General features: G+C 40.3%; 2 protein-coding genes and 1 long non-coding RNA gene across 11 annotated transcripts in view; 1 reads left to right on the top strand and 2 right to left on the bottom strand.

Annotated features, from left to right (window-relative positions):
- SH3KBP1 (SH3 domain containing kinase binding protein 1) overlaps positions 1-9,180 on the bottom strand; it is a 244,603-nt gene extending 235,423 nt beyond the window's left edge. For 2 of the 3 annotated variants that reach the window (XM_068425085.1, XM_068425084.1), the window contains exon 1: positions 8,737-9,180. In XM_068425085.1, coding sequence (XP_068281186.1) covers positions 8,737-8,740 — 4 coding nt within the window. In that variant the 5' untranslated portion in view covers positions 8,741-9,180. The remainder of the gene's footprint in view (positions 1-8,736) is intronic. The other variant, XM_068425086.1, reaches the window with a different exon arrangement.
- Positions 9,181-9,423: 243 nt separating this feature from the next.
- LOC137677902 (uncharacterized) lies at positions 9,424-24,166 on the top strand. 3 transcript variants are annotated; one of them, XR_011050336.1, is made up of 4 exons: positions 9,424-9,825; positions 13,670-13,906; positions 14,126-14,300; positions 24,088-24,166. It is a non-coding gene; the product is annotated as an uncharacterized lncRNA (long non-coding RNA). The 3 variants fall into 3 exon arrangements; XR_011050337.1 differs by lacking the exon at positions 24,088-24,166 and adding an exon at positions 15,991-16,045 and having other exon boundaries at positions 13,767-13,906; XR_011050335.1 differs by lacking the exon at positions 24,088-24,166 and adding an exon at positions 15,991-16,045.
- Positions 12,797-24,282, bottom strand: part of BCLAF3 (BCLAF1 and THRAP3 family member 3) — a 35,795-nt gene continuing 24,309 nt past the window's right edge. The window contains exons 11-12 of one of the 5 annotated variants that reach the window (XR_011050334.1): positions 19,815-19,925; positions 12,797-13,698 (exon numbers count right to left, since the gene is read on the bottom strand). Coding sequence is in view for 3 of the 5 variants with exons in the window: in XM_068425584.1 (XP_068281685.1) it covers positions 17,798-17,827; positions 19,567-19,722 (186 nt within the window). In the remaining 2 variants the exon portion in view is untranslated. Of the gene's footprint in view, positions 13,699-17,655; positions 17,828-18,127; positions 18,325-18,860; positions 19,432-19,566; positions 19,723-19,814; positions 19,926-24,282 lie in introns of those variants that run through there. The other 4 variants (XR_011050333.1, XM_068425584.1, XM_068425585.1 and 1 more) reach the window with 4 other exon arrangements.

The raw sequence follows: 24,282 nt of genomic DNA, 5'->3' as shown, positions 1-24,282 counted from the left end.
CCTTCTCTTCTCCAGGCTGATATATTGTTAAAGTTACTAACAAAAATAGCTACAAAGAACACATTTCCAACATTAAGAATAAAGCAACTAACAATGAAATCAAGATAATAAATAATCTAGTATCAGACTGAGATTAATGACTGAACTAGTTAAATGATCAGCTCAATGCAGCAAATGGCTTAGAATGTTAAAATGAAATCAAAGTTAAATGTTACCCATTTCATTAAACAAAAACACAACAAAAGCACAGAAGTGTATCAAAATCATTCAAATCTACTAGTTGGAGCCAGTTTAAACCATTTGAATTCAGTATCAAAATATTTAAATCTGAAGCAACTCTAGATTTCAAGATTGTATAGTGAGTAACCTTTTCTTTCCTACAAGCAATCTAAAAATATAGGTATAAAAAAAGTAGTTTGTAAGCTACCAAGCCAGTGCTCTCAACAGCTATTAGCAGCTTGATGTTTCCTTGAAAAAATATTAAAATTGAAGAATAAAGCCTGACACATGCTATTAAGGAAAAAGTCTTTAATATCATGAGCGCTCACAAATTTGCAGACATCTTTTGTACTCTTCTGGAACTGGAATTTAAATTTCCATTATATCAGCAAGTGAAGTTCCACACTTTGCATGATACCAGGCCAGCCTTCACATGGTGCAATTTTCTTTTCCCAGTTAGTAGGACTATACCCTGCCTGGAAGTACTGGTGCTCACTCTCACATGTCCAGAAATATGCATTGTCACAAAATGCTTGATCATGCACTCAAGGCAAGGCTTCTCAAGCTTAACCTTGATTAGAGCACTTTCCTCTCTGCACCCATTACTCCTTCCCTTCCCTTTGATCAGTCATTAGAAAGCTGATGTGAACAAAGTCAGGTTCTTCTAGGGTTTGGGTTTTTTTGGTAGGAGTTGTTTGAGGCTGGTTTGTGTGTTTTGGTTTGTGTGGTGGTTTCTTTTTTTTTTTTTTAAATCTGATAGTTTAAGCAGAAAAGTTGGATATTTATATTCAACAAACACTGCAGTTCTGCAGTCTCACTGAAATACAGTACCCAGACTATTTCATAGGAAACTGAGATGGTCTTGCCTAGAGTGAAAGGTCTTGATATGATATTTTTCCATAAAGCTATTGATGACAACATAAGGACACATTCATAAGAAATGGCTGATGAAAAAAAAAATATATCTAGGTAATCAATCTTCATCCATAAAACATTCAAATATTGTTTATAAATAAGCATCACCACTCTTCCAAAGCAAGTAATTAATCCTTACATTTAGAAACATAAGGCCAAAGCTAAAGCACTTTTTTATAAACATTCTGAATTTGACAGCATAAAGTTTTTCAAACCTTGTCATAATGAAACTCCAAAATAAAAGCATCTTTTTCTGGACGCACTTCGGAATTTCTGGTGTGCCCTTTTACAGTGGGAAACAGTCAGAAGAGCATTAACAGCTCAATAAGAGCTCGGTGAGACCCCACAGAAAGAATAGTAGGAATGAGAAAAACACTGAAAAATTAAGCCGAGGTCTTGCTGCTTGCCAGTTTTACATCTGCCACAAGGACAGCAAATTTTCAGTGCTGCTCAAGCCTATCACAGAAAAAAAATTCCACTCTGCAAAGTTATCAGAGTATTAAAAATGTTTCTTGCCAGCGGTGAGGACGAATCAGCAACCATCGATAGAGGACATATTCGATTTAAACCTGAGATGAGAGTTTTCAAAGAATGGTTTTACATTTTGCTCAAAAATGAAAAGTTCTGTACGTGTACATTTATCCTCTAATATGCTACTTTTAACTAAAACCTTTATAAATCTAGCTATGTGGAAAGACAGTGCTACATACAAAAAGAGTCTGGCTGACACTGGTAGTTGAGACAGCATGGACTAGCACCAGCAGTCGCACTGACCTCCAAGAACAACTTCCCACAAAACCAAACCAAAACAAACAGGAAAACACCCTGAAGTGATTTTTGTGTGTGTTTGTTTTGAGACCTCATTATCAATAAAAAGCACCAACATGCTGCTTTGTAAATTAACAAGCAAGTTCCTGGAAACTGCAAGCAGAGGACACAACATGACGTGGGGACTTCTATTTTGGTGGGGGGCGGGTTTTGTTGGTTTTGGTTGGGTTTTTTTAAAGGCACGTCACAAATTCACTTACTACAAGTTACTCATGGGACACAAAACATTTAATTTTTAAATATGAGCAGTGTGACCATTGAAAGTTAATTAAATATTGATAGATCTTGAATGATTTGGGTTGGAAGGGACCTTTAAAGATCACCTAGTCCAACCCCTCTGCCATGGGATCAAGTTGGGCCTTGACTTGCAACACATGCAACAAATCTATATTGACATTCTTGAAAAAGCATTAGCTCCCTGGGGAGCTGCGCACCAGCGCTGACTTTGGACTTCAAATAAATGAACAGACTTACACTGGCTTTGGTGTGAGCTGGTTTCAATCATCAGAAGTGATTTAGCTGCACAGCATGAAAGACTGAGAAGGGGATAAAGAGGAACTTTTTCCTTCTGTACAATATTTCTAATGAAATTCAAAGGCAGAGTTCAAAAGGCACTTCTTTACACTGACACTACAGATTAATTAGAAGTTAGGGTATTTTCCTCATATAACTGCTCAGCTTTCTATACTGCATCCTTGCTGCTAAAGAGAATTGCTTCAGCAAGGACATAATTTCTGATCCACAACTCTAGACAACTCTTCATCCTAAACAGAAGCACAAATTCTCAGTGACACCCTCATTGGAATACAAACTGCTGTAAGAATGAGAACAAAGACATCCTTTGCATCCTTTCCACCTCTCATCATCCAGGATGCTCCTTTCTCTAAGCTATGTTATGTTAGGAGCAAAGTGTAGCTGAGACGTCGCAACAGTCATCTCACCATACAGCTTTTAAGTGGACATTACCACTGCATTCTCAAGAATGGTTGGTTTCTAATGATGCTTCTCAATTATCAACAATAAAAAGCAGGGGGAAAAGTCAACTCCATTTGCTCATACAATCCATGACTACCGCACTGCAGTATTGCATATTCTCTCACACATAGGGACTTAAAGCTTTTATTGTGTTTCCTCTCTGTGTGAAGCGGACTGTCAGCAATTACTTTTACATTAGCTGAATTAATGAATCTTGATACTCACCTCATCTCTTGTTCCCCTCCCCCTAATATATTCTTTCATTATTCCTCAGTGTACAGAATGTGGATATGCCCTACAGCTACCTCCTGCTTTTACATCCAGGGAAAACATCCACTCCCTGGCCCAGGATTTTATATTCCATGATTTAAAAAAAAAAAAAAAACAAACCACAGATAGGAACCATACAAAATCCATCAACATTTTTATGAGCTTGCTCTGTAACAGCAGTATCAGAGCAAAACAACAGACATCATCCTAGTGGCTGGTTTCGCTCCTTTGATCCCATCAGGGCTAACCTGCTTTCAGCACTTCAATGACCTCTAACATTTCCGACCTGAAATTTCAGCTGTTCATTTCACATTACCAAGCTCTCCTTTTTCTCCTCCTAACACATGCGTCCCTTCCCCTTCAAGTGGGGAAGGAGTCAACGCATTATCTAGAAGGTCAATACTGATCTGCTGTATGAATTCTGATACACTGCTGGTAGAATGATTGCCAGCAGTGTTCTCAAAAAAACCCCTCTAACATCTGGTGAATAGCAATTACAAAAGAAGCAATCTGAATAACATTACAGATAAATTGTATATATTGCATTAGCAGCAGTTTAAACAGAAATACGTATGCATTCAGCATTAATATAAAAAAAACCCTGCTTCTCAAGGAAGTGTTTTAATTATTACACATACTTCCTTAAACCCAGGCAGAAAAAAATACCTTTTCTAACAGCTCTACCATAATTTTCTACATAGGAATCTCTGAGCAGCACAAAAAGGAGCAAGAATTCTTCTGGTTTAAGAAACCATTTCAACTATTCTCTTCTTTATCACACTTTCTGATCTAGAAGCAACAGTTAATACAAAAAAAAACACTATAATGGAGACACGGAGGAAAAAGAGCTACTTGAAAGGGGCAAGCAGAAGAGATATCAACATACAAAAAAGACTGCACAATGAGACATTATTTCCATAAGCTTTTACATATACACTCATATTTATATATTTTATATTTCTTGACTTCAGACCCCTATCTTGATGCATTTAGAAGGCAGCTCTGACAACCTTTTATGACAGAAATGTCATTATCTCTTGATTTCTAGGAAAAAAAGCTTTGTGCTAGCTATTTTATTTTTTGTACGTGCCAGCTATATTATATTTTGTATGAAATTTTATATAGGTTACAGGACATTGTTTATCACAGTTTATGAAAACTCAGCTTGAACTCGGACTGTAAAGACATTCACAGGCTGTATAAATATTGTCACCAAACAACTGGAAATCTGATCCTGAACAGCTCCAACCCAACTGCCTTGTGAGAAACAAACCTACCAATGACAACAAAAGAATTAAAATGAGTAACATCCCATATGAGGAGGAGAATAAAGACTTTTTACAGGTTGGGGAGGACTTTTGCACAACGTTTCCTATATAAAGCTACTTTACAACTGCTTAAAACCTTATAAAAAATCAAAGTGAAAAAAATCATGCCAGTCATCTTTCTTATGATTTTTCCTTATTCAGCTTAAACTGTTCAACTGTTTTCAAGGATGACAAGAATGACACATGCTATTCCTACTTAAAAACGTCCTACAGCTACTTTGCTGAAAGGCTCCAAAATCTCCAGTTTTGGAGAGAGAACTTCAAATTTGTCAAAGAGCAGTCAAGAACCACAAACACACCTACCACCTTCCATGCAGATTTACACAAATTCTGCTAAGCTCAAGGCTCATAAATGCTTTGTTTTACCTATGGCTATAGAGTTGTTAGAGTTTACCAGCTAAACTCCCGTTGCAGCGAGCACTCTCCAACCCACACCACAGGGCCAAGCAGAAGTTTTGATGCAAACCTCCTTGCTGGAGGTAAGTGTGGCCCCACACGCAGGAAATGTGCTCAGAGTGCTCCCTCTGTTGATGCTTCGATAAGAGAGAGGGAGAAAGAGGAAGCGGCATGTCTGAAACACGCAAAGAGAAGGAGAGAGAGGGGGAAAAGATAAAAAACATAAGGGTTTACGAGGGAAGCGGGGCTGAACTTGAGGGCAGGGGATAGAGGGGAATTTGGAAAGGAAAAAAAAAAGAGAAGTAAGGAACTAGAGAAACAGGAAAATGGATTTCAACTAGTACAGAGCAATCAGACTCACACAGATTCAGTTTTTTTGATTACATTACTTCTTGGTGTAACATTCCTTTGGTATGCACAAACTAGCTGCAGTATTTCACAGCAAAGCATCTTTCTCAACCACTAATGTAAAACCATGCAGACAATAGCTGTCTGCCAGTATTAGTAATCTAACTGGTTCAAAGGGCACAAGACTGTCTCTGGATCCAAACTCCTAACTATGGAGACAGCAGATAGGATCAATGTGTTTCCACATAAATAAAAGCAATGTATCCTCTCTTCCCCTTTCCCAACAGAAAAGCTTTAACAATATCTTGAAAAATATTAACATCAAAAACCATTGATGATGGAAGTGTTTACTTATAACCTGGTATTTACAAGCACCATGATGAAGGCTTCAACTGCTTATTTTCATAGCAGTATTATATAGGACCCCTGCCCCATTTAATGCACTAAACTGTCTGTACTCTGAAGATGAGCAAAGACTACATAGCAGAAAAAAGGATCATCCTTCATGTGCAGAAGTTGGAAGGTGTGTCTCAACTGACACCAGGAGCTGAGCAACATCAGTTGATTTGTGATGATAGTAGTTAAACACTGCTTTCTAGAATCAGACTTGTACTCTTGCATTTTCTAAATTTGATAAGCAGTACATTTCAAACCACTTTTTCCCCAAGTAGCTACCATACCTTGTTCTTACTTTGTTTTCTGGACCTCCAACTTCAGGAGGACAGTCTGATGTGTGGGCATGCAAAGCTCTTGCAAATGAGACTGAGGAGTTCTCTAACCATATGTAATTCTAAGTAGTCTTAAAAGAACCCAACAAAACAAACCCAAAACAACAACAAACAAACGACCTCACACACACAAATCCCCACAAAACACCACCTCTTCTTTCTCAGACATTCAAGGAAGGGAACTGAGCCTGTTCCACTGTATTCACAACTACCTTTAAGGTCTTTGCCTTACCTGGCTTTTACGTTTAGAGAACTACCACCATGATTCCACTCAACTCTCCCGACAAGTCTGTTCCAAGTGTAAATTAATTCACTTTAAGATACTCTAACAATAATGTCATAGAAGAGCTCATAAAACCTCAATAAAGCTGTATTTCTTACAAGGTTTGGTGTAAGTCTGTAAAAAATCTCGGGGCCATACGCTGAGCTTTACTATACACATATGTGTAATATACACATATATATACATGCACAGGCTTGAACTAATAACAATATGTAGTGCCATACAGAAAATACAAATGGTTAAAATGGAAGGTATACAAGTAATTTTAAAACAAAACATTAAGAATCTTAACAGTATAGTACACAAAGAATTCACCTATTCTTTTCTGCATCTAAAATATCTTTCAAAAATTATAACAATGTTAAAAATGTTTTTAATAAAACTCTGTTTTCATTTGGTATCTCCTAGAAAGATTTTGCTTTCATACTACTCATACCTTTACTTCCTTGCACAATTTTTTTGTTTTTAAACTACAAGGATCACTTACCATTTAAAGATATGAACAACAATCAAACCCTATCTACCTTCCCTCCACTCAGAAAAGTCTGACTGAATTACAGTGATTTGGGAAAGTCATTATCCAAATGAGCTTTAAAGAAGCCAGATGCTACAATCACTGCCAGCCCAGGGGAGGGAAGGGTGGATAAAAGCAAAAAAGATGGCCTTCACTGAGAAGTTACAGTATTCAAAAACCTTTCTAGAGCTCTATCAATGCAAGTTACTTCACTGCTCCTTTATCGCTTTCCTTCATCTTTTGTACTGTGAAGCTTACAAAAGGCTAATATTTGGAATACAGATTAAGCAGAAATGAGAAAAGTCTTATTGTATCGCATAAGAAAGAAAAAAAAAATGCAGAGAGGGGATAAGAAAACAAATAATATTTAAAAAAATATTTCCTGTGACATGCCCTACTAAAGACACATATTGCTACATTCAGCAGTTACAAACCCCATAACTCATTACCGCACTATGTTTAAAATCTCATCTATTGCTACAGAAAATAGAAGTTGAGAGCTGTGTTAGCTGGCAGGCAAACCAACCCTAACAGAGTCTTCCACAATGCACCCAATTAAACGTGGCACTCCGGGATGCCGGCCTACTGTCAGCACCACCAGGGTTCACCCGGATCAATACAGCTGAATGAGCTGCATAGGGATGAACACGGTTCAGCCTGAGCTGGAGGGGCTAACTGAAAGTCAATACTGAAAAGCTAGTGCTTAATCTTGTAACGCACAGGTACAGCAGCTGCGTGTCGGCTCTGATAGCACCTCCCAAACTAATCTCTCAAAGAACAAAGGGACGATCTTTTTTCCCCACTATATTCCCAACGTCACCGTATTACTACAGGTAAAATTGTGTAAAATGTCTACCCACGTAACGCATTATATTTAGTCGTTTCAGTGATACTGCTCTCAGGTTCCCCAAGAGCATTTCTGCCACCGTGAGCAAAGCCTGCAGCTGGGGGCCTGAGGACATCTAAAAGCCGATTTTTTGGGGCACCGTTTGCCACTGCCTTCAGACGCCGACCGGTGGGTACACCCAGGGCTGCCTGCCAGCAGCAGACGGCTTCTTTTGTCCCCTCCAAGCCGTCACTTTCCGCCGGGCACCGTGCTGGGCAGAGGGAGCCGCGGGCCAGCGACGCTCCGGGGCGCATCGCTCAGCCAGCCCGCGCCTGGCACCGCTGCTGCCGCCGCCGCTGCCTCGCCCGGCATAATGGGACAATTCATCCCCCACCCTCCCGCTGCCCACGCCTCCCTCGCCGCACAGGTAGCGGGCGCTGCCCACCCCGGGCCGGGCAAGCAGGCGCTGCCGCTTCTCGAAGCCCGCGGGAGCCACCTCATGGGCAGCGGCCGCCGAGCGCAGCCGCCCCCCGCGCAACGCTTCCAGCGACCCCCGCGCAACGGCCCCGACAGCCGCCCCTTGCGGCGGGGCGGGGCGGCCCGGCACGTCCCCACAGGCCGCCCCGCGCCCACTCCCCGCCGGCAGCCCCTCGGCCGAAGGAGCGCAACCTGCGCGCCCGGGGCGGAGGTCCCCCGCCTCTCCCCGCCCGGCCCGGCGCCACCACACCCCAGGCTGCCCGGGGGTGGCTTTGCCCAGCGGGAAGGCGGCGAGGCCGGCCAGCCCGGTGCACGGGAAGGCTTGTAACCGTGTCAGCCCCGCTCGGGATCGCCCACCACGGCAGCCCCGAGGGGCGCCCGGCTCTCGCCCCGCCAACGCAAACCCCGACCTCTCCGCCTGTCACATGAAAACAATTATTGACTCGGCCGGGGGAGGGGAGGAGAAGTTAAAAGCCATGAGGCGGAGGAGCGGCGGCTGGTGGCGGCCAGCTCCCTCCCCGCCGTCCCCGGCCCTCCGTCGCGGCGGCGGTACGCACCCCACCCGCCGGGCGGGAGCCCCAGCCAGCCCCCCAGCACCGCCAAGTCGGAGCCGGCGGCTTGAAACTCACCCATTTATGTCGAGCTGGGCTTTGCCTGGCGGCGGAAACAGGCTGAAAGTTTGAGGCGGGTGGCCACAGCGAAGGGGGCGAGAGACAGCCCGAGCCGCCGCCACGGGAAGGAGAAGAGGCTGCTGACAGAGCCGCTCCCTCCTCCGGCGGCCGCCGCTCTCAGCAGCCGCTGCAGCCGGGCTGCATCCTGCGTCCTGCTAGCAGCACCTCGGCTTCCCTCAGCATATGTATTCCTATGTATTCTTTTTTTTAAAAAAAAAAAAGGAGAAATCAGGCGAGAGAAGGGGCTCAGCCTCCAGCTCCTGCCAGTCACCTGGGTCCGCGCTGCCGCCGGGCAGAGCAGCCCGGGAGAAAGCGCGGCCGAGCCCGGGCGCCCAGAGGCGCCTGCTGCCCAGCCGCGGGGGTGGGCGTCTTCCCCCGCCGGCCGGTGCGTGCGGCGTGCGGCCGGAGAGTGCGAGCAGCAGCTGGGTCTCCCCGCCGCGGGCTGCTGCTGCTGCTGCCGGGGCGAGCGGCGCGGCTCGGCTCGGCACTGCGGGAAGTGTCGCGAGACTGCGCCAGAGCCGCTGCGCCGCCTCGGGCCGCCGGGAGCGGCGGCGGGTGAAGGAGGGCGGGGAGGAAGGAAGCGGAGCGGCGGTCCCCGGCGGGGGCAGGGTCTGGGGGAGCGGGGTGCCGCGGCGTCCCGGGCCCGCCTCGCCCAGCGCGGGGAAAGCGGGTGGCTCCTTCCCTCCCAGGCCAGGAAGCGTCACCGGGGCGCGGGCAGGGGAGGGAAAGGTGCTCGCTCTGTTTCGGTGCTGGGGGAGAAGGGAGGACGCTTTGGGCTCCGGACACCGTCTCGGGGCAGGCGGCCGCTCCCCAGCGGCGGGACAGGCGGTACCTCAGATTCCTGCCAGGCACCTTCCCCCTGGGGGAGCCGCTACCTGCTGCGGGCCGTGCCCGGTCCTGTCCCCGCGGCGACTGGGGAATGCAACGGCAGCTCCGCCGCCGCTCCGCGTCGCGTCTCTCCCTGGCCCTGGCCGTGAGGAAAGGAGGGGGGATGGCAGTCCGGGACGCAGCGGAGGGAGCCGCCACACTCCCCCCCTTCCTATACAGGTTTGGCTCTGGAGGCCGGGAGGGAAGACGAAAAGATCAGATACAGAGTAGCTTTTTCGGTGGTAGTGTTTCGGTAAAAAAAGAGCAGTCACAGATAAGCAGCCGATGGTTCTTTCCCGGTAGCGCAGGAAGATGTGAAACGCATGCTACAATAAAACTGAGCCCTTCGCATAGATCAGTAACATTTCTGGTCAGAAAGGCACCTAATGAGGCCGGGGAGCCCTCTTCACAAGCAAGTCTTCTCACAGGCAAAGACCGCTAGAAAAAAACTACACTAGTAGCAGAGAGGAAGAGCAGATTAAAAACGAAATAGTCTGGTATAAAAGATAAAGTACAGGTAACATCTTTTACAGCACAAGCACCTTCAGTATTAATGAAAGGTTAAGCAAAAAAGCCTGTTCGAACCTCAGGTAGTTAATTCGGGTACGAAGACAGAAAACTGCCAATAACAGAAGCAATAAGATTTTTGTACTCCTCTTCCCCTGCTCCCACCCCAGTATGAGAGTTTATTTTGAAAAAGAGTTTTTTGGATGTTATAAATGTGTAAGAGAATAGAAGTCTTTCCAGGTGGCATCCTTGGCTATGAAAATCCAGATTTTTGAAATTATGACAGTGGTGAGCTGTTTCAGAGGCTGAAGTATTTAGACAGAATTCCTCATTCTTATTAATATATATTTTTTTAAGAAACCATTAACCACAACCATGAAAACTTGCTTTTAAGTTACTGATTTACGTGCTGTAGCACATAAATCTTTTGCAAGAAATTAGTTATTGTGATACAATAAAACCTTCAGAGATAATACTCAATTTTTAAAAAAGTTTTTAAACATAACCAAAAAAGGGAAAGTAAGTTCAACTATGAAAAGGAATGCAATGGAAATAGGCTGGATGCAGGTGTAGACAGCCTCCAGTTCTGTGTTTCACTGATACGTCAAAGACTTGAACCACCTCAGTATTGTTTTGAGGAATGCTGAGACATCAAGTCACAAACCACAGACAGAGTTCCAAGATGGGGGCTGGGGGGTGGTGGTGGAAAAAAATACATTTTATCTTCATACATACACAGAGAATCTTTTAGCCAGTCACACACTACCAGAAAGCCAACATTCACTCATTCATACACAGTAAGACAATACTGGTTTCTATTACCCACAATTCCTCATTGCAGAAGGGCATTTGACCTCTATTACCTGAAAAACTTACAGGATTAGTTCTGGGAAATTATCAGAATGAGAAGTAGCAGCTTTTATTTAAGCATTACAACAAACTAGCTGAAATTGTCAAGTCAATCAGAACAAAATAACATGTCAAACTAAGCAGAATCGATGCAAACAGATTTGAGATGAAGATATTTCTGTTGTTAGCATGGTAATTTTATATGAAGTTTGGTTTTCCAGTGCTCCTACTGTGCAGTTTAAGGTAGAGTAAATGGTATAAGTGAGTAATGTAACTTGGTACATAGCAATAGCACTGTTTCTATAAAAATTCTTCAGGGCTGGTAGTAAAAGCAACAAGGAATAACACAAAGTAGCGATGTCACACTGTCAGTGTTACAATACACATGAGAAAGCCAATTTGATGGCCCTCTCAAAGATTCCCAGTTTCAACTATCACTAAAAATTAATGTATGGGAATTTCTTGGCTTTGCCAAGTAAAGCAGCAACAGAGGACAGCAGGTTGTCCTCTCCAGAAAGTTGAAAAAACTCATTGTAAACTGAGGGGAGCACTGTTGTAGTACCTCCAAGATTTAGCTTCCTATTGTTCCTAAGCCAAAGAATGTCTATAGGACTGATCTTGTGTTCCTACAAAGCCTGGGTCAATATGGGCACCCTTCAGCTAGAGCTTCAAAGTAACATTGCAATGTATGTAGATTGTTCAGATACCTTACCTTTGCTGAATGAATACTCTGTAAAGATCATAATGGCATTTAGAAAAGAAATTTCTCTTTACCTGTTAAGGAACTGCTCAGAGAAGCTAAAGAGATGTTTTTAAAGTGGTATTGATGAAAATTAGCAACTTTATCTGAACTGACATGGACTGCAGAACATGATGAGCCACATGCACTTCTGAAGACCAGAGTCGTAATAGTTGGGAAGCATTATAGTTATGTCCTCCCAAGTATTATCTAAACATTTTTCCTGATGGGAAAAAAAAAGCAACAATGCCTCCCCCCACCCCATAGCTACTCTACATCACAGTAGATTTACCACACATCAAGGAGTTTTGCTTTACTATCCAGTTCAAGGACAATACCCTGATTAGAACATAATTATGAAAAAAAAAAAGCCCAAATTATTTACATACAGTGGAGAACAATACAGATTTGGATTATGGCAAGTTTTAAGTCAATAATGGGTAAAGTTAACTTTTCATTAAACACTGCAAGTGTATTCCTCTAGCTTCACCTCACTCCCACTCCACTCTGTTAGGGTATCTTAGCATTAAACTAACATGGTTATTCTCACCTCATACTGATGATATTGTATTAAGGGAATTCTTAAAAATGCACACTATTTTATTGAATGTAAACTTCGGTAAGTTACCCAAGCAAGTGTGCACCTTCCCCTATTCTGCCCCTTTACAGGGCAAGAATCAGAATGTGGCAGAGATGCTAAGGATTTTGAATGCCACAGAGGAGAGGGACATACCTGCTTTCAATATTTTTTTAAACAACATCTATTTTGTGCTAGTAATAAGGGGAGATTCATTTTATGTCTTTGGAAAGGGAGCTTCTTTTGGCCAAAAAGATGTGCCTAGAATGTGGATAAAGACTTCAATCTCAAAGAAGCAATAAATGAAGTTATAGAAGCAACAGTTATACAAAAAAAATTTCAATGGCTACATAGATCAAGTAAAATACTCTGAAAATGACACCAAATATTAATAACTACTGAATCAAATCTCTGAATTATTTATAAGTAGAAATTTTGTTAAAACATTTATTGTCCGTAGAAACAAAATTTACATTGATTTTATACAAACTATGTTAAACATACATATAAACATACCTACATCTTGATATATACTTATGAATGAGGCTTTTAGATATGGGATAACATTGTCAGAAGCACCATTGTGAACTCCAAAGATCACAGACTTAAAATGCGTTTGCATTTAACTCCATCTTCAGTAGTTTAAAAATTTAATTTCTTATCCACACTTAGAAATAATTACATTAAAGGTTTCTAATGTGGTGTTTGCATGTGTACATACATGTGCACATACACACATCAGATGGTCCTTGTGAAACTACAGTATAAATAAGGTCAGCACTACTATATTCCTTAGAAGTGGACATTAGTTCACATCCTCATTCAGTTGGGGGGGGGGGGAAGTCCTGCTATTCTTAAAAAAATGGGGCTTTTTTTATTCCATGAAGAGTGTACTTGAACAACAAGTGTTTCCACCCTGTCTCATTCCTCAACAACAAAGACTTAAGAGAAGCCAGTCACAAAAAAAAAGCCATCTACTACATTATTTACATAAAATGAAATATTAAGACAACAACATGAGATTTAGGCTGCTCAGACAAAATTCAGAGCAATGAACAGTGAACAGAAGAAAACTGTATTAAAGTGGCAGGCAGCACAGAGCTATTAAACCACATGGCTAAATACCTACTCAAAAACCCCTCCAACAACAAAAACCATCAGGCACGGAAGGAAGAGGCAGGTGTTATGACAATAGTTTTCTCTGATTTTAACACTGAAAATTTATGCTCACCAAGCTTGAAACAGAACACACTTAAATGTTCATCACTGTCCTTAAGGTCTATTAAGGAGTCAAGTGTTACAAGCAGGCTTTCAAAGATCTTGAAATGGCTTTTTTTTTTCCCCTTCATAAGGAAGCTGAAGAACCTCCAATCTTCATATCCTGCAGCAATGGAATGAAGTCTGTCAAGGGCCAGAGTTATGTACAGAAACATCAATTTTTTTTCCCAGATTCATTAGGATGCAAGTCTGAAGTCTTTCTTTTAGAGAGCTCTCCTTCAGAGAACTTTGCAGATGGCCGTTCAGATGCTTAAAGAAAGGCAAGAGGCATGTTTCTACACAGCATGGGAAAAGATCCCTTCAGGAAGCAAGTAAGTTAAACATGTCCCTCTACAGACAGTCTTCTAAGGTGAATACTGTAAAATCAAGTCTCTCTTTGCTATAATCTTTCGTCAACTTCTCCAGGCAACTCTCACTATCCATTTCCAAGACACAGCAGAAAATGACTTTCCGATGCACAAGTTTTGAGAACCCTGCCTTTTTTTAATGCCACAAAAGTATAACCTTGTTTTTTTGTTTTGTTTTTAAAGCAACTAAGTTCATATAAAGAAAATTCAACATTTCACCCTGAGGCCCTGGGAGAGAAGGCAGCAGGTGAACCGTTATCACAACTGGCAATAAGCTGAATCTACTCCCATCCTCTGCTATCAGTTACCTGAGTTGAGATAGTTATGTCCAGGTCTCCAGACCATATAAATCAATCAGGTAAGATGATTTTAAACATGTAAGTAATCATTAGAGTTAAGGCAGGCTTGTAGAAGCCTTGCAACATGTTGCTTCTTACTAGCCCCAGAATTTTGTTAACCTTGTGAACTCAGTCATCAAAGTTTAAAGTGAGGATTCTAACCAATCTATGCAGAGATTACATGGATCAAAATTACAAATGCTAACATTACAACAACTTATTATTTCAGATGCTTACAAGGAAGACTCCAGTGATATTAAACTCATTTCATTTTGGATAGCAATTAAAAAAACAATTTCACATGTGAACAATTGAGAATATGACACAAGCATTTAACAGTCATTTCAATTCAATCAAAAGAAAAGCAATTCACATTTATATTTTCAAAGTATAAAACAGAAAGCTAGACAGCTCTTAGACAATCACATTTTTAACTTACCTTTCCAATGCAAATGCAGTGACAGACTTTACCAATACAAGAGACACTGTTTTCCTTCTGAGGCTTACACACATATTTAGAATGTTTATTTTAACAACTGTTATCAGTCCATGCTCCCATTAGAAACAATGCAATAATCAGGGTATTACTTAAGTCTTTGAACAGGTGTTTTCTACAATGCAGTCACAATACAGAAAGGCACCAAGTTATTCAAGTAAATTGACCTTTAATTTAAGCAGAAGCTTAATACTTCTTGTGCCTTCACAACCCAATCATTAACTTGAATACATTGCTCTCAACCACACATTATATTCCAGTACAACAGAACTTTTCTGTGCTAAAAGAATAAATAAGCTGATTTGTGTATGAGTATGTAGACATAAGCCTCCTGTAATTCATAAAGATAAATACACATAGTAATGTTTCACACCAGATAACACCAGAGTGTATCACACCCAGTCACAAATTCAATTTCAGTATGAATTTTATAAAATACAGGAAGTTTTATCATGACAGAATCCCAAGTAGTGAAGTAAAGTTATTGGCAAAGAATGTGATTTGAGGAAATGGTATCACTTTAAATAAAAGCTAAAGCAACTGAAATAGTGACTACACTTCATCATATGACATTCATCTTGGGACAAAGGACGGGCAAGAGGGAAAAAAAAAAAAAAATTCAAAGTCAGTAAACATGCCAAAACCCCCTTGTTTGTAATACATTGCTCACAGTTGTAGAAATAAAAAACAAAGCTAAACTGTTAAAGTACAAAACAAATCAGATACCTAGTCATGCACAGGTAAAATAAGAAAGCACAAAATCAGAGGAGCCAGTCACACTTTTAAACCTGGTTAAAGCAGCATCAACTGACTGAAGTCTGACTACTTCAGCATTACTTCCAGTGTTAGCAAAACTGCCATGTCAGAAGTTTCTTCATGTATCCATTTTTCCCATTTGCTCAACAACGAGTTCTCTTCCAGGCTTTAATGAGAACACTGCAGGAAGCTTACAGAAACAGTAGTATCCTGTTGAGTAAGACAATATAGCTTCAGTAGTTTGTCCTGTATCATGTATGGTTTCACTTCCTAGGTGTTTTACAGAGCTTTAGCACATTTAGGAGCAGTGTGAATAGCATGTCTGCTTGAGGGTAAACCTGCCCTCATCTGCAGGGTACATGCAGCATGCCCCTGCCAGCAGGTTGCTCAACTGCAGCTACTCCACGTTTGCTTTGGGTTGACTCATTTAATCTGTTGTTTCAATTCCTTATTTTCAGCTCCCAGTAAATCCACATAGGATGATTTTGCCAGATTCATCATTGACAGCAGAAGTAAATAAACATTTTCTTATCTGCAGAAAGTTGCCTGCCTCTATTTAACCAAGGAATTCCTTTCCTTTAGCTTCCCATTTTGTGTATGCATGTCAAAGTTATCAAAAAACTAGCTGAATCCTTAACGATTGTTACTTAAACTGAAAATGGGTTTTAGAAACAAACCATCTGGTGTCATTGTTGAATGACCGTAAAATCAATGACTGTGGCAAACTTCCTGCCTGCTTATTCCCTGTGAACACTAAGCAGTACACCCCATGAACTGAAAATTTTGAGTGACACTATTTTAGCTGTTCTGAGCCACACCTACACTTTCAAGTACTCTGTCTACTGAAGGCATTGTGGAAAAAAAACAACATTATAAAAAAGCGTGCAGAAATCACATCCTGACTTTACACCCAAAAAAACCAGATTTCCTTTTCTCTGAATATACCTTTACCAGTATTAGAATTCTGATCTACTATCCACCACATAGACTAGCCTGCATTCTATAGGGCTAACACTTGTCTTAGAAATGATGGAAATACATTAGCCTGCAATAGATGGTGATATGGTGAACAACTTTTTTCTTAAATAAGAACATCTCTGAAAACTACTTGCTATGCATCTTTAATTTACCAGCAATAACAAGTCCGAACAAATCTGTAATACATACACACAACCCTATCATATATTAAGGCAAAGGCTATAAACAGGAAATAAGCACAATATTGTTTATAGCTGCTCATAAAAAAGTCAAGCTATTTGAGTTTTGCACACAGCATAACAATATCGCACTACAGTAAACTTCAGAGAATTACTGGGATTTTGAACAAAATTACAAGCTATCTGCATTTAAACCAGTTCAATTACGGACAGCTTTGTTAGAAGACATGCTTATAAAAACTTACTTTTTTGTTTTTCTTGTAATTAAATACTTGAGGCCCCAATTTCAGAATCCAGGAAATCACCAAGTCATTTATAACAAAAAAGATTAGAGAACATGTGGCTTGGTCAAGAATGTCATACACCAAAAGATATAATGAGACAGAATAATTTTGAATACAGACCAACTAATCCTCTAACAAACCCAAGCATGCTTTCAGTGCAGTTATAAGCTACTGCTACAGTACATTACATACTTCCCTGTTACCATTCATTTTAATAAAATACTGAAAGCTGTCCCAACATTCTAACAATTTACAAATGTATATACACATCAGAAACCCAAGTATATCATTAAACTAAAGTAATACAAAATACTGTTTTACAGAAATGACTGAACAGAGGTGTAAAATCTATTGCACAACCTAAAAGGTCATTACTTGGAAAATCCTGAGCTAATGTGCTATTACCAAACAATTCAGGCACTTTTTTTTTTTTTCCTTTTTTTTTATTACATAAGCAATAAACTTTCAACATATGAACTTCTGGGTATAACAACTCAAGTTCCATCTGTAACATCATGCTTAGAGAAAAAGTATTCAATAAATAAGATGCCCTTCACTGACTTCTTTACTTGAGACTGGTATGCAAAAGGAACTAAAGGTACATACTACAGTGTTTCAATTGAATACTGTACTTTAAAAGCAATTATTAAAACTGTAAAAAAGTTCTGCAGCATTCCACTACTGAAAAATAAAGTTATTTTTAATCAAGAAAGTTACAGGGTTAGTTCCTTTATCCTATTTTAAGTCTTGATAAAGTTGTCAAAAAATGAACAGATGCTCCCTTTGCTGTGTTATCTGTTTCAACTTCAGGATCACAGCTCAGTTCAGGTTTCTGTTGCAATATTTAAATTTCCCTACAGTGAGGAAAAAAAAAAATTCATTACTGTCAAGTTGTAACAGTGGAAAAAAGCCTCCCAACTTTCCTAAGTACTGTATTATTGTAGTATGGAACATACAAGATTCTTTCAATTATGGATTGAAACAGCACAACTATAGAGACGATACCTTAAAGGATGCATATGCATAATTATTTCAAAAGGGTGAAATAAAGATGTTCAGACCAGTTTGACAAATCTCAAGGACAAGTTTAATCATTACAATAGGCAAAATACAGGAAATGCTAGAATCTGAGGAACAGTTTTGTTTAAGGATTTGCCAACCAGCAATCAGTATGCTGTTAAGAAAATGGCTGTCATTCTTCAGGATTTCTTTTACTTTAACTCAAAGATACTCAAGTTCTTCATCGGGCCCAAAAATCAGTATTCAGATCTTCGTATGCTTCTCTCATTCAAATCATAATCTCCAGCAGCCCAATTGTGTTAAGCATACTTTATAGCTTCCAGACAAGAACCTTAATATCCAATTACAGAAGAGCATTGGAAATTATTGGGGAAAAGCTCACTACAACAAAATTACAGCACTTCTATGCCCATTTTACAAGGTCATAATTTTTTTTGGGGGGGGCGGAGGGGCGGAATCTTTCTCCATCTATTTTCCACTAATTCCAATTCAATTCAGCCTTCACAGATCATACTTCTCAGAGTCCATTCAAATATAAAAGGCATTCACCAGCATACTTCAGTAACAAGTGACCTGTTTACATTGTCCAAAGTGTTTGGTTTTCTTTCTTGTTTGATTTGTGTTTTTTGGTGGGGTATTTTGTGGTTTGCTTCCCCGGCCCCCCCCCCACTAGGCTGTAAACTTGAGGTTTTTGCAAAAACAGCTCTAAGAACCTATGCTTCTGTGCTCCAAGAACTGAACTCTAATCCAACTACAAATGCTTATGCAAGGGTATTTATTTGTAGCTAGGTGGACACAGAATTACAAAACAAACAAGAATTTGTGCAGGAACACAGAACCGCAAGGGGCTGTGCAGGTCATCTAATCCAATTCTCTGATGTCACTAGTAACCTCATACTACTTTGATCATACTTGATCAATTCTAATAAAGGATTTAGAATGTTTTAACTACTGATCCTCACAAAAGCTGTAATATTTTATATCGTTCAAAAGTTCTTCTGCAGTTCAAGATTATTGTTGTCCCATACACACTGCAAATCAAAAGGCATCATAAAACAGATACGCTTAATTATTTCAGCTTGAGCTTACCAAACCATTTTACACAGACATTATAGATTGTAGGATGCTTTATTCAGAACAGCACTCCAGTGTGTACTTTAAAGCACATGATTAATTTAAGGTAACATAACAAAGAGAAGAAACACAGACATAGTAAAAAATAATTATTAATACCCTTCACATTGATTTAAAATCATAGCCTAAGAGGACATAATATTTTTGTACAAAGGGCCACTTTCGCTTCCTGTCAACAAGGGAGATCAACAGAGGCAGCTGCAGAATCTCAGAGGCCACCTCTGATTTGCAATTACCCAAAGCAAGTTTCAGCAAGTTTCCATGGAACAAACATGGAGGAAACAGGAGTGCAGAATCAAGTTTGCTGTAAAGTACAAAGAGCCAATATTCCAGAAAATCCCATTCAAGTTATTCCATGGGGATTTAAAAACTGGAATAGATCATATGAATATTCATATTTTATAAATGGCTTAGTGAAAAATAAATTAAGCCAACTTACCTTTTCTTTCCTCAAAAATCCATCTCTGAATTTATTAGTGGTAAATCCCCTCACACCAACAGAACGTAACCGCTGGTACTTAGCCTGAATATATAAACCCTTCTGTACTAAGCCTGATTTATAATGGGATTGCAAACGGCCATCTGCAAAGTTGCTCTGTAAGGGTGGGGGAAGGGAGGGGAAAAAAATGGCAAAATGAGGGCACCAAAAGTCAATTCTGTTTACAGTTATACACATGTAAAACTTACAGTACTGAACAACAGAAGTTGCAAGTGCAGAGCCTCTTCCTTCATCTCTCATTTAATATTCTTCATACCACTAGCTACCATGTGGCTCAAAGAACTGCTGTGTTGTACCTACTGTTTAAAACATTTGAAATTATCTTCCTCATAGAAAAAAGTAAATGTATTGTACAACTTTTTAACATTTTTTTTCAATCTTTAATGGAAGTAAACCAGCATCGACAAAAAGTTTAAGACAATACTTCACTATTGCTAACAAATTCAGTGATGTCAGGCCTGCAGTGGGCACACACAGTGAATCTAAAAAAAGTTATACTAAACAGAAGTCAGTATAAATATTTTTCCTATAGTTTTAAGATCTTATGGTCTGAACATACATTCATTGCTCTATGCCTTTGTCACCTCCAGACTGAGATACTGTAAACTAACCTAGGGTGGGACCGCAAGTGGAGGCTACAGAGATAACAAAAAGCTTACAGGTGAATGGTATTATAAATACACAGAAAGAATACAGCAAGATCAACCACTGACCACAGCAGTTAAAGTTATAACAAGGTTTTAATTCCTAAAAGCACTCAGACCTCCAACAAAATAGGCAGTAAAACTCTTTAGAGTAAGAAAAACCCCATTTATCATAATTTCTCTTGGTTTTCCAGTACTGCCATTTTAAATTTTCCAACATGGTCCTGACAGTAAGCATTTCTGTATATATTCACCCTTTAAATGTAAAGGTTTTCCCTCTCCCAAATTTAAACAAACAATGGCTTTCCAGGTAAAAAAAGAGGAAACATCCCGACCACATAAAATTCTTGTCATCTTTTACAAACACCTTTAAAGGGTAGGAGAGAACAAAATATATCACAGAATAGACTTTCTTGAGCATGACCCAATTACTTTGGTGAAATCAGTCTCCTTTTGACAGAGTAAGGATCACTTCAAGAAAAATCACATGCTTTGCAGTTGCAATAAGTTTGGTACCATTTTTTTCCGCTGTGTTTTCCACTGTGTGGCTGGTGAACAGCTAAGAAAGGACTGTACAGAACAGAGGTTCCTTTATGCAAATGCAGAGTTTTTGTTAGTTCCCAAATAATTTCACCCATCTATTATGTAGGAGATAACGGTGAAGCTGGTCCCATCAGTCCCCCACAGTTACTCTTATGGTGCTTATAGGCAGAGGACACCCACAGAAGGCTATTAAATGTTAACCCCTTTCCTGAAAAGTATCAGAGTCCAGGCACAACACAACTAAGTGCAAGTAAATTCTTTAAGAAGGTATATGCCTACCATAGGGAAAAGTGAAGGACATTTTTAATACTGTATTAAGCCCCTGAACAGAGTCACAATTAAAAGTTCCCATTTCCCCCAGAGCTGCTGTGGTTCTCTGCTTTGACAAAGGTGGCTAGAAAGGAGGCCTTAGTGGTCTGCCACTGCATTTGTATGACAACGAGGAAAGGGGCAGACCAAATAAGAGGGGAAAAAGGTTCAAGATATTGAAAATGAGACACAGCTTAAAATTTTCAACTCGAGTATCTACATGTTCCATAAGTGGGGAGGGAGGGAAATAGTGGTATCATTAATGTAAAACAGAATCAGCTGTAGATAAAGTTAACAGATTATATATACATTTGGTATGTAGTCACTGCAGTCACACATAGCTTAGAGCAAAATGAGGTAATCTAAGGTGTGTAGAAAACACCGTTAACTTCTGGTCTAAAGCAAGAAAAAAAATCTGCTAAAGTGACATCTAGTTTTACATTGAGGCTATTTTGTAAATGCTACTAATGACAATGCCTATGAACCAATAGCCTCAAGCTCTGAAATAAGTCTATACAAGCAAATATATGCCATTGCACTGGGACTGGCTGCGATGGAGTTAATTTTCTTCACAGCAGTGCGCATGGTGCCATGTTTTGGATTTGTCACTAAAACAGCACTGGTACCACACCAGTGTTTTGGCTACTGTTGAGCAGTACCTGCACAGCACCAGGCCGCCTCTTCTTCCCCTCACTCTGCCCCTCAGCAAGTAGGCCAGCGGTGGGCAAGAAGCTGGGAGGGGACAGAGCCAGGACAGGTGACCCAAGCCAAGTAAGCGGGTATTCTGTGCCATATAACCTCAGCAACATGCTCAGAAACAGCAACTGAAGGGAGGGGGCTTTGGAGGAGGTAGCCATTGCTTGGGGACCAGCTGGGTATCAGTCAGTTTGTGGGAGGTGGGGACTGACTGCCCTTTGCATTGCTTTTTTTTCTTCTTTCCTTCACTTAAATTGTCTTCATCTCAACCCATGAGTTTTCTCACTTTTGCTTTCCATATTCTGTCTCCCATCTTGCTGGGGCAGGAGGGGAGCTGAGGGGAGAGTGGGCAAGCAGCTGTGTGGTGCTTAGCTGCTGGCTGGGGTGAACCCACTGCAGCCATTAACACACTGAACTGTGTTAAACAGTGAACGAGTTTAGTTCTAAAGATTACCATGCATGTACCCACTTAAAGGTTGGCTTAGTGATTCATTGCAAAGTATCATTACAAAAAAGACCTTTTAAATTTTATAAGATTTCTCCAGATCCTTTATAAAACTGCTGTTCTAAAATATCTTTTTTTCCCTAAAAAAGTTTAACATACTGCAAGACCTTATGTTTTTTTTAAATGCTCTAAATAAACCCTCTTTTCTGCTTATTAAGTTAAAATGCCCCCATTTTATATATCAAAAAGAAATGTGCTGGGGTTTAGGTTTTTTAGTGGGGGAGCAGGGGAGGGGGAGGGAAATGGCAGGGAATGGGATTGTGTGTGTGTCATTTTTTTGGTGGGTTTTTGTTTGTTTGTTTGTATGGTTTTTTAAATAATCAGCCAAGAAAGTCTGCTGAGTATAGAAGATAATCAAACCACCTTCCTAAGCAGGTTTCAGCAACAGCACTGGAACGAAAAACCCTCTTTGTTACGCAGGAGGAAATTAAATGAAAAAAAAAAAAAAGTTGATGAAATTATTAAGTCAAATCAGCACTGCTGTTTCCATGGCTATGGTATATGTGCTATACACATATGCAAACTGCAATATGAGTGCATATGCTATTTTCCATACAAATATTAAAACACCATGGGATAGAACATCGGATACAGAAATATTCAGGCAATATTCATATATATGTGCGATGATAACTTAAGTGGACACTGTCATGCTTGCTTAATTTCCAGAACTGTAGGCTGATGTAAATGAAGACAGCCTTCCATTTTCTTTATATTACATCAACTACCAACACTGCCTCAATGGCAGCCAGTGCTAAAGATCCCCCCATCCCCTATAGGCTGACAATACAGAGGGGATACTGATTAAGAGGCTATGATGGCCTTGCGTGTTAAAATAGTTATATCAGGCTGACACATTAAACTTATTAACTTCAGCTTGGAAAAATACATTTTTCAGCAGAATAAAGTTAGCAATTTTTGCTAGTGTTAGCTTAGCTATCCAAGATTGCCTGGCAAAACACACCTAAATGGGAAAACCTGAAAGCCTTTTTATCCAACAGTTCTCTTATATTTAGCCTGATGGGGAAGAAAAAAAAACAAACAATAAAACAAAACCAAAAAAAACCCCCAAACCCACACCTACACCGCCCCCTCCTTTCAAAATGTCGTCCAAAAATGCCAGCTACTTAACTTAGCCATCTAAACTTTACTTCAACTTCACTATCTACAAAACAGGAAAGATGACTACCTACTCTGTGTGTTATTTTACTCTTGAGAACACACCTGTTAAATAAGTAGGGGTAATTTTAAGGTAGAAAATGAGTGTACATTGTTCTAGATTTGATTAATACTTTTCTAATATAAAGAGCTCTAAGCGGACCCATGCATAGCATGCCACTGTCAGCAGAACACAAAGAAAGTGGTTTTTGTCTTTCTGCTGAACCCATAATACATTTTACAAATCAAAAGGCATTAGAAGCCACTGCACTACCTCAGGAAAAAGCAGAGTTGCCCACCCCTTTAGCATCTTGAAGCCCTGAGAATAAAGCTTCACAATTTTTTAATTTTTTTTTTTAAAGGCACAGAAAGCAGTATGCAGGGTATACGTGACAGATTAGTTCCCCAGAAATCCCCATATGGAAGGGCTAATAAGATAACAGTAATACAATTTTGAAAGCAATACAATTCATGTTTCACAGTCTTGGGAAATAGTTCAGGCTTCTGCACGCATCAGGTGAAGGAAAGAAAGCTAACGTGTTTTTTTGATAGATGAGCTTTCTAGTCATTGTCTAATTTCTGCAATTCTCATTCTCAACTTTGCAGTTAACTTATTTATTTCAACCGCACGGATACAATACCAGACAACCCTGCTCAATCCACTGCCAGCCCTCTTACCTACTAAGGTAAGTAAAAAGCTAAGCCTCCCATTATTTCAATGGAAACAATGAGGCTATGATGACACTATTTTTCATGGCATTTAATGCCTTCAAAAATGTGTCTCCTGTTACTGAACTCAAC

Source organism: Nyctibius grandis, chromosome 2 (assembly GCF_013368605.1).
Source record: "Nyctibius grandis isolate bNycGra1 chromosome 2, bNycGra1.pri, whole genome shotgun sequence".
NCBI lineage: Eukaryota > Metazoa > Chordata > Aves > Nyctibiiformes > Nyctibiidae > Nyctibius > Nyctibius grandis.
This window is presented reverse-complemented; position numbering and strand designations above follow the sequence as displayed.